Below are 10,000 nucleotides of genomic sequence, written 5' to 3' on the forward strand. Positions count from 1 at the left end.
AAGCTTGGTGTGTGTGTGTGTGTATGTTAGTCTATGTGTGCCGATTAGGCTTTGTGTGTGTGTGCGCACATGTGTGTGTGTGTTGGACTATGTGTGCAGGTTAGGCATTGCGTGTGTGTGTGTGTTAGACTATGTGTGCAGGTTAGGCTTTGTGTGTGTGTGTGTGTTAGTCTATGTGTGCAGGTTAGGTATTGCGTGTGTGTGTGTGTTAGACTATGTGTGCAGGTTAGGCTTTGTGTGTGTGTGTGTGTTAGACTATGTGTGCAGGTTAGGCTTTGTGTGTGTGTGTGTGTGTGTGTGTGTGTGTGTGTGTGTGTGTCTATGGGGGTAGGGTGAAGCCTCATGCTCTCGTCTCGACAGCTGTGCTCTGTCATGGCAGGTGTGGCATACATCCGTGTATCAGAGAGAGAGAGAGAGAGAGTGTGTGTGTGTGTGTGTGTGTGTGAGAGAGAGTGTGTGAGAGAGAGAGAGAGAGAGAGAGAGAGAGAGAGATGTGTGTTCTCATCTCTGTGCTGGGAGCTGTCAGCTGTTGAGCAGCTGCTGTTTGTGTGTTTTACCCTGGGGGCCCGTGGAAGCTGTAATGGACACAATAACCATCTCTCACACACACACACACACACACACACACACACACACACACACACACACACACACACACACACACACACACACTCACACACACACCTTAGGTTGCCTGCCTAATTGAAGTCATCTAGAGTTGCCCTCCACCTCCTGCATATTCACACAATGTGGAAATCTCTTCCTTCTAAAAGCAAATTTGCACCCTGTACCAAAACATACAGAGGACGTTGAAATTAATATACACTCTCTCATATTCGCTGTCTCTCTCTCTCTCTCTCTCTCTCTCTCTCACACACACACACACACACACACACACATTTGAATAAGTGTGGCGTCCGTACAGGAGTCATTAAAGTGTGTGATAGATTATAACAATATCCTCCTTGTCTGGGCTTAAGACTGTATGCTGATTTTCATTACATAGTCCAGAGGGTGCCGCATACATCATACATGTGTATTTGAGTGTGTGTGTGTGTGTGTGTGTGTGTGTGTGTGTGTGTGTGTGAGAGAGAGAGAGAGAGAGAGAGAGAGAGAGAGAGAGAGCCCACAATTTAATTAACCCTCCATCACCGTCACCCAGTAAATGTACACCCACTCGGCTTGTGCCAACAAGGCTTATGTAACAATGTAGACACCACATCAACAACCCAGTTAACTCTGAAACATCTAGAGCAGAAACGGAGAACATGAAAGACAAAAGCACGGTTTCTCAGGCTCAACGACTATGGAAATACCCAGTAAAGTCATTCAGGGCCTCACCATAGCCATAACCTTTCAACTTTAGTTTCATTACACAATTTACACACCATAATTTTATGTAATAATATCCTTTAGCTAAATGTTTCATGCTTTTTGTGTTTTTTTGTGAAGAAATTAAATGTGCAGTCTATTTATCTGAATTGTATCAAAACTAATCTTTAATTATGTATTTTAATTAAACATACTCTATTCTAGGAGTCTGTAAACAGACCATTTTTCGCAAATCCCATTCATTTTTCCCATAGGGATTTTGGACTACACCCCGCGGCAATGTTAACGCTTCAGCCTACAAAAATGGCGGACAACCGGAACAGAAAGCTGTTGGCCATGAAGCTTATTTTCACAGTGGGTATTTACGTTGCGCAATTAGGCGTATTAGTTTTCCTGTGAAAAGTAAAAGTACTTATATCATATTTATATAGCAGTTGAATGCAAATGTGTGATTCCGCAGGATTTTCCTAATGATGAGAGAGTTGTGGAACTATAAGAAGGTCTCTCGCTTCCGTCGAGCCTGGTTGTCAGACGTGCCGCCACGTGAACCGACCCTTCCACCTGATGTGTCCAGCTGAGAATACCACTCCAGACTAAATACAGCAGTATTTATCCACTTCACCCTCATTCTGATCTATAAAGGTATGTAACCGATCATGTCTTTCTTAGCTTAGCATTAATGTTGGGTTAGCTTAGCATTACTGCTGGGTTAGCTTAGCATTACTGCTGGGTTAGCTTAGCATTACTGCTGGGTTAGCTTAGCATTACTGCTGGGTTAGCTTAGCATTACTGCGGGGTTAGCTTAGCATTACTGCTGGGTTAGCTTAGCATTACTGCGGGGTTAGCTTAGCATTACTGCGGGGTTAGCTTAGCATTACTGCTGGGTTAGCTTAGCATTACTGCTGGGTTAGCTTAGCATTACTGCTGGGTTAGCTTAGCATTACTGCGGGGTTAGCTTAGCATTACTGCGGGGTTAGCTTAGCATTACTGCTGGGTTAGCTTAGCATTACTGCGGGGTTAGCTTAGCATTAGCATTACTGCTGGGTTAGCTTAGCATTACTGCTGGGTTAGCTTAGCCGCACCGCCTCACGCTTCTGCATTTCATTTGTAATAGTTGGTGTGTGTGTGTGTGTGTGTGTGTGTGTGTGTGTGTGTGTGTGTGTGTGTGTGGGTGGGTGGGTGGGTGTGTGTGTGTGTGTGTGTGTTACTGACTGTCCCTCTGTGTTCACAACCCACAGGGAGATTCTCAACGGCATTAAGCTGGGACCCTCCAGAGTGAGTTAGGGTTAACCCTGGCACCCTCGTTCAACACTATCCACATGTTCTACAGCTCTGCTTCACCAACTCTTACTTCCTTTCTCTCTCTTTCTCTCCCTCTCTCTCTCTCTCTCTCCCTCTCCCTCTCCCTCTCTCTCTCTCCCTCTCTCCCTCTCTAGAGATGGACTCGCTAGATCAGCCAATCAGCCACATGCCTCTCTGCTCCCAGACATCAGAAAGGTATTTTTGTAAAGTTCCTGTTCCGGCGCCCCCCACCCCTTCACCTCAACCATGCAGAAGATAAGATCCCCATGTTTCTTGTACTGGTCTTGCTTGTATTAGGTCTTGCTTTCTGTGGATACGTTTACAAGATTTTTTTTATTTTTTAATTGACCATGTGTGTGTCATGTATCCATGTGTGTGTACAGTTTTGGTTTATCCGGAGTGTGAGGTAATTTTACGGGGCATGAAAGATGAATACATTGAAAGCCGAGTGTATAATAAGCTGTGAAAAGTACAGACGTTTCTTTGTAGAGTTTTAACTGGAATCAGTCAGTTTATTGTTCCATAACATAATCCTTTAGTGGGCAGATTATTCCGGTACCAGGCAGGACGGTGACCCTAATGGTCAAGATCAGAACATGGAGAGACATCTGATACTTTTATTAACTGCCATTTTACTTTTTTTTTATCCCACATGTAAGGGCCCTCTAGTGGCCATACCTGGCAGCTGCAAGGCCTCCTGAAGTGCGTTTCTCTAATGTCCACTCAGCTACTCTTCCAGCTCTGTGGTCTGGGTGACTGATCAGAACAGCTCATCTGAAACCCCGTGGCCTTTCTGTCCTCCCCTAGCTGAGCTGAATGGGATAGTGAATGGGAATCGGTCTGAGGGAACTTTGAAAGCGTACATATGTGAATAGGAATCAGTTTGAGGGAACTTTGAGTGGTGTCCCTTTGGCAACTATGCAAATCATGTGGTGATGATTATGAACCTCAGAAGTATGAAATGTAAATTCTGATGAATGAATTGAATAAACAGACTCGGTAAATACAACTGGAAAGTGTAATTTTATTTATACAATCTGTAAACATACTAAAAAGAAAAGGAGGCATTTCACAAAGCCGGAGTATTGAGTCCCCAGATAACCACCTGAACACTGCTCTCTCAACCCTCAACCCCCACCCACCTGAACACTGCTCTCTAAACCCCCACCCACCTGAACACTGCTCTTGTTATAAAGCCAACAGTATGAAGATGCTGTGATACATCAATCACCACCAAGATGTCCACCACTGCATCACCTTCAGTATAAAGAAAGGTATTTAATTACAAAAGAGCTAAAATAAGAACTCAACAACCAAATAGTAGAAATGTGGAGGCAGACGTCTCCTGCAGTCACAACCCAAACAGAACCAGAACCCAAACAGAACCAGAACCCAACCAGAACCAGAGGGAACCAGTCTCAACCCACAGCTGGTCTCCTTCAGAGAGCTGCCTTCTCAGCGCATGTATGGGCCATGGAACAGATGACTTTATACAAAGTGTTTACATTCGCATTAAGAATAGATCTTATTTCCTAAAAACCATCCTTCCTCGTTTACAGCTTCTGTTTCTTCTTGGCGGGTTTGATGGGGACGATCTCCTCGTCCAGCTCCTCGTCCTCGTCGGAGAGCTCTGACCCAAAGTCGTCGGTCGCTGCAGAACAAGACAAGATTGGACATCATTCAGTGGCCGCGCAGGTTCTCCTGGTTCTCCACCCCACAGAGCTTCCACACAGAAACACGTTCCCCAGCGTTCTCATTAGGGACCTGTTCCTAGCTAAGAGGATGTGGAGTAGAGCCCAACGCAAGCAGGACTCCTCTAATGAATCTTACGAAGCTCTCGATAAGCCTGTAGGCTTCACCATGGAGCTCTGCAGGCATAAACACAGGTCAGCTGACCCACGGCCCTCTTACCTATGAGGTGAAGGCCGCTGATGGTGACGGGTCCAGTTCCAGATCTCAGCCGGATGGTGACCGGTGCCTTCAGCTCAAACTCCCCCAGACTCACCTGAAAAACACAACAATCCACCAGAGACATCAATCAATCAAAGCTTTATTTGTATAGCGCATATAGACATGACTGGGGAGAGCAGGTAGTCTCCTGCAGACAACACAAAGGGGCTTTTGGGTTTATCTGACTAAACAGCAATGCGCTTAGTTACCATGGGCAGGCAGTTGATGTGGAGGTTGGCTACAGGCACAGAGATGGTCTTTCCCTGGTGGTTCATGGCCGTCACTTCAACCACATTACTCTCTTCCTTGGCTCCGTCTCCCAAGCACACCTAGAAGAACCACCGAGCAGAACACAATGATGGACCAGCAGATCAACGCGATACAGGCCTCACTAGCAAGAGAGGGTAACGTTAGCTAAGCAGAGCTCTAATTCACATGTCAGGGAAACAGGCAAAGTGCATCGACACAACAGCTTTGTTGATTCATATGAATTCATTTTAGCAGCTGTAACTATTCATTGATCTACCGTTCTGAGTTCTAGAAAGTGCTCCAGATCCTCCTCTTCATCTCCCTGGAAGGTGTAGAAGGGGACCTCGGAGGAAAGCTCGCAGCCTGGGAACACAACATGATGGAAACAGAACATGATCAGCTCGCAGCCTGAGAACACATGAAAACATAACATGAAAACATAACCTGAGAACAGAACATGAAAACATAACCTGAGAACATAACCTGAGAACATAACCTGAGAACATAACCTGAGAACATAACATGAAAACATAACCTGAGAACATAACATGAAAACATAACATGAAAACATAGCCTGAGAACATAACATGATGGAAACATAACATGAGAACATAACATGAGGCCATTTTGTTCCACGTGTATCTGAAGGCCACTGAATGTGTCTGAAAGTTCACTCTCACTTGCTGGTGAGGCTGTTTGATCTTTAAGCATTCGGTTATCTATCCAAAACGTGATCTAAAACTGAATACAGAAGCACGTCTCGGTCTATATTAATCAGATCTGATATGATCGTATCTATATTAATCAGACCTGATATGATCGTATCTGAGTCACATCCAGCACATCAGACCCACGTGTCCAGAAGGGGTTTTCATCACATGTCATATTAAAGGGTTAGGGTAAAGCTTGATCTTACTGAACACGTAGCTCTCCAGCTTGGCAGGTCCCGCACTCCCACATTCAGAGCTCTCGTCGTCTGCGAACATGTTTTCTTACAGTTGAATCGTATAAATGTGAAGATCTACTGGCTGGATCTACTCGCACCACTCCAGAAATAAAACACACCGCGTCGCAGAAGTGGCGACGTCATCAACGTGCGTCCCACACATGGCGTTCCCAATCACGCACCGGGCAGGGCGGGGCTGAACTCCGACCCGGCATGCATCACTTTGTCGGGAATGCAAGAACCACGTGTCTCCCGGCCGGTCTGTTCTCCAATGCGTCTGGTTCCTCTGGTTCCTGTGGTTCCTGCACGCTTCTCCACACGAGCAACAAGATGGCGGCGCGGTGGGGAGCAGGCGAGGAGATGTTAAGTGCCTGTAATATGGAACTGTTCTCTTCAAACACCCTAGCAGAGGTGAGAGGCTGTTGTGATCACGTTTCTGTGTGTTTGGGGATCATTGCCATGTTCTGATCTGGGATCAGATGTTCCTCTGGGCAGACAGGATGCAGGTGGGAAAGTGACACGTGGATCCAGACATGCAGACATGCAGGAGTTTAGCAAGAATATATATATATCACTTAAATACCGAGCATGGTTGATCTGTGCTTGTATATTGGAGTATAGTTTCCCTGTTTGGAACCAGGTGGTGTTCATGTTGGGTTATTGTGAGTGAGGCTAGCTCACTAGCTTGTTATGCTATAGGATAAAGCAATGCTTCTTAAACCCACTGACAGCTAGTCAAATATTTACTATGTTTAAAGTCTGACATGCTGATGGCTACAAGTCTTTCTGTTCTTAAACATCAGTATAGTGTTCATGTAATGAAATGTGTGTGTAAACGTTGCGGATTGATGCTGAGGCCTGTTTCATTCTGACTCACACGTGGTGTTAATGAATGACTCATTCAATCAAACACAACATCAGGCCTTTCTGATTCGTTCGCACAGTATTGTAACTATTGTATTGATTGAATGAGTCCAGCTGAATTGAATTCACCGTTTTGTTTGTATCAGGATATGGTCATTGTACCTCTAAACAATATTCGTGGTGAATTGTTTGATTGTAAATAGACTGGCAACAACCTGAAAACAAATAAGTTTGCTCAGTTAACGTTGTGTGTTTTAAAAAGTATAATCTCCTTTAGTAAAACATGTGATAAATCCAGTTACAATCTCTAAACGCTCTTATTGATGTGGGCTAGTAACCCTACACGTGGTGTTTTGGTGGTGAATCACATGTTGGTTCAGGGTGTAGTGACCCACCCTGACCGGAGGGGGCGCTGTTGCTCATGTTGGTTCAGGGTGTAGTGACCCACCCAGACCGGAGAGGGCGCTGTTGCTCATATAGACGGTGTGATGGTGTGATGGCAGCCATCAGACACGGGGACATGTTTGTTGTTGCCAGTGTTAAAAGATCACCCGGCCGACCTGTGGTGTCACTTAATCACTCAATCAGTCACAGACATTCGTGTTTATATTGTTACATTCGTGTTTATATTGTTACATTCGTGTTTATATTGTTACATTCGTGTTTATATTGTTACATTGTTATTGTTTTCTCGTGTTTATATTGTTACATTGTTTCTCATGTTCTGTCTGGCCGCGTGTCCTCGTGCTGGTGTGTTATACACCACGTGGGTTCCTGTGCTGCTCTGCGTCTGGTTCATTGATTGGCTGATTGAGACACGTGTCCCTCACATGTGTCCATCTTGCAGGGTGGTTGATCTGAATCACGTGTCCATCTTGCAGGGTGGTTGATCAGAATCACGTGTGTCCATCTTGCAGGGTGGTTGATCAGAATCACATGTGTCCATCTTGCAGGGTGGTGGATCAGAATCACATGTGTCCATCTTGCAGGGTGGTGGATCAGAATCACATGTGTCCATCTTGCAGGGTGGTTGATCAGAATCGCAATCAGTTTTCAGAACCAGTTTTATTAGCCAGGTAGTTTTTACACACACTAGAAATGTGTTTGTCAGTTGGTGCGTATCATTGAGGAAGACGACATTAAAGTCGCACTGAAATGAAAAAAGCATTCTGTCCCATGTTGGCTCACATAATTGGTCATAGTGTTCACCTATTCAACGATGTAAGCCAAAAAAATGACAAAATTCTACTTTTGTTGTAATCTTATATCAAAGTATATAATTTCTTACTTCCTGGAGAACGGTAGGTGCAGTGACGACAACAGGTACCTTAGATTTTAGGCCAATAATCTCACGACATCCACCCGTCAATCAACGCTATCCTTCTATTGAATCTGTCTAAAGTTCTTAAAACCCGTCCACTTGTCAATGTTCCAATCAAATTCCTCTAAACGCATGTCCCACCCTCATAGCTTGTTTGCGTCGGAAATGCGTCAAACTACGGAAGTTAGATGATCTCAAACGTCCGTTTCAGTGCGACTTTAAGCAGGGTGCATCCATGGACAAGACGGGACAATGGAAGTCAGGTCAGAGGAAAGATAATTGAGTGCTCAATTCTGGCAGCGTCTCGAGGATACAGGAAAAGCCACATATTAGCAGAGAGCCTCGTCATCAATTTGGTGCGAACTTTTGAGTTGTTTGGACGGCCTGCCAGACGGATCCAAGTTCTACCTGCTCCTTATTCAGTGGGTCTGCCAGAGGCTTTTGTGCTGAGGCCATAAAACATAAACGCCATCCCATGGAGGCGCAGGGGCCTCTTCTAATTAAAGAGAACAATGTTTCACACACTGCTTCTCTGTGGCTTTGATTAAAGGTGTGGGTTCAATTAATGCTCATTCCGCTATGGGAATGCTGACATGGGGGACGGCCTGGACTCATAATGGGACTCCATTACAGCACTGTCATGTCCGCCGGGTGCGTTCTGGCTCAGACGGCCCGCCTGGTCTTTCCCTGAGAGCAGCGAGCGGCTAGCAGGCGCAGCGTGCGTGTGAAGCCAGATCCCTGTCCCTGGGAGACCCCTGGTCCTGGGAGACCCCTGGCTCTGGGAGACTCCTGGCCCTGGGAGACCCCTGGTCCTGGGAGACCCCTGGCTCTGGCCCTGGGAGACCCCTGGCCCTGGGAGACCCCTGGCCCTGGGAGACCCCTGGCCCTGGGAGACCCCTGGTCCTGGGAGACCCCTGGCTCTGGCCCTGGGAGACCCCTGGCCCTGGGAGACCCCTGGCTCTGGCCCTGGGAGACCCCTGGCTCTGGCCCTGGCAGACCCCTGGCTCTGGCCCTGGCAGACCCCTGGCTCTGGCCCTGGGAGACCCCTGGCTCTGGCCCTGGGAGACCCTGCTCATGTGGCCTCCCTGGTGATTCTTGAAGATTCTGAAACTGTCATTCTCTTCTCACACACACACACACACACACACACACACACACACACATGCTCATTTGCACCACACTCCCCCACATGCACACACAGGCAAGATGACATGCCTCAGCCTACCTCAGCCTACTCTAACTGCTCTGACATTCAGGTAATTAGCATCGCAGTCATCTCCTCAAGACTGTGTGTGTGTGTGTGTGTTGCCGGTGTATGCATCCGTGTGTTGTGGGTGTGTGCGTGTGTTTTGTTGGCGTGTGCATCTTGGCCGGGCCAGTCCCGGTGTGTGCTGACTCCTAGGAAAGGGTCAGACTGGTCATCATGGAGAGACGAGCCGGCGGTCTCTAACCCTCCTCTCTCCCCCCCCAGGCCGTGGGTCTTCCCCTCTAACCCTCCTCTCTCCCCCCCCCAGGCCGTGGGTCTTCCCCTCTAACCCTCCTCTCTCCCCCCCCAGGCCGTGGGTCTTCCCCTCTAACCCTCCTCTCTCCCCCCCCAGGCCGTGGGTCTTCCCCTCTAACCCTCCTCTCTCCCCCCCCCCAGGCCGTGGGTCTTCCCCTCTAACCCTCCTCTCTCCCCCCCCAGGCCGTGGGTCTTCCCCTCTAACCCTCCTCTCTCCCCCCCCAGGCCGTGGGTCTTCCCCTCTAACCCTCCTCTCTCCCCCCCCCAGGCCGTGGGTCTTCCCCTCTAACCCTCCTCTCTCCCCCCCCAGGCCGTGGGTCTTCCCCTCTAACCCTCCTCTCTCCCCCCCCCAGGCCGTGGGTCTGCCCCTCTAACCCTCCTCTCTCCCCCCCCCAGGCCGTGGGTCTTCCCAGGGACGGAGTGGACGCCCTGGGCCTGGACTCCCAGGACAGCCTGGGGACCCTCCAGGGGTGTCTGGACCCCTCCATCCTCTCCATGTTCGAGGACGGCCCCGCTGGAGAGGTGAGGCTCGCGC

The 10,000-nt window shown here is 47.9% G+C and overlaps 2 protein-coding genes and 1 long non-coding RNA gene across 3 annotated transcripts in view; 2 read left to right on the plus strand and 1 right to left on the minus strand.

Annotated features, from left to right (window-relative positions):
• The first annotated feature begins 1,869 nt into the window (after positions 1-1,869).
• On the plus strand, positions 1,870-3,506 carry LOC311328877. The gene is made up of 4 exons (XR_014631252.1): positions 1,870-1,974; positions 2,571-2,607; positions 2,769-2,829; positions 3,294-3,506. It is a non-coding gene; the product is annotated as an uncharacterized lncRNA (long non-coding RNA).
• Positions 3,507-3,811: 305 nt separating this feature from the next.
• npm3 (nucleophosmin/nucleoplasmin, 3) lies at positions 3,812-5,888 on the minus strand. Its single transcript, XM_084462780.1, has 5 exons — positions 5,750-5,888; positions 5,111-5,196; positions 4,794-4,913; positions 4,546-4,639; positions 3,812-4,285 (listed from the first exon to the last, which is right to left on the minus strand). The coding sequence occupies exons 1-5, from the start codon at positions 5,817-5,819 to the stop codon at positions 4,188-4,190; spliced, it is 468 nt and encodes a 155-aa protein (XP_084318906.1). The 5' UTR covers positions 5,820-5,888; the 3' UTR covers positions 3,812-4,187.
• A 182-nt stretch (positions 5,889-6,070) lies between these two features.
• pprc1 (PPARG related coactivator 1) overlaps positions 6,071-10,000 on the plus strand; it is a gene marked incomplete at its 3' end in the record, with an annotated part of 14,495 nt that continues 10,565 nt past the window's right edge. The window contains 2 exon segments of the mRNA XM_084462779.1: positions 6,071-6,190; positions 9,862-9,987. Of these exon segments, the coding sequence (XP_084318905.1) occupies positions 6,110-6,190; positions 9,862-9,987 (207 nt within the window).

The sequence above is a fragment of the Borostomias antarcticus genome (assembly GCF_949987555.1).
Source record: "Borostomias antarcticus genome assembly, contig: scaffold_514, whole genome shotgun sequence".
NCBI classification, from domain to species: domain Eukaryota; kingdom Metazoa; phylum Chordata; class Actinopteri; order Stomiiformes; family Stomiidae; genus Borostomias; species Borostomias antarcticus.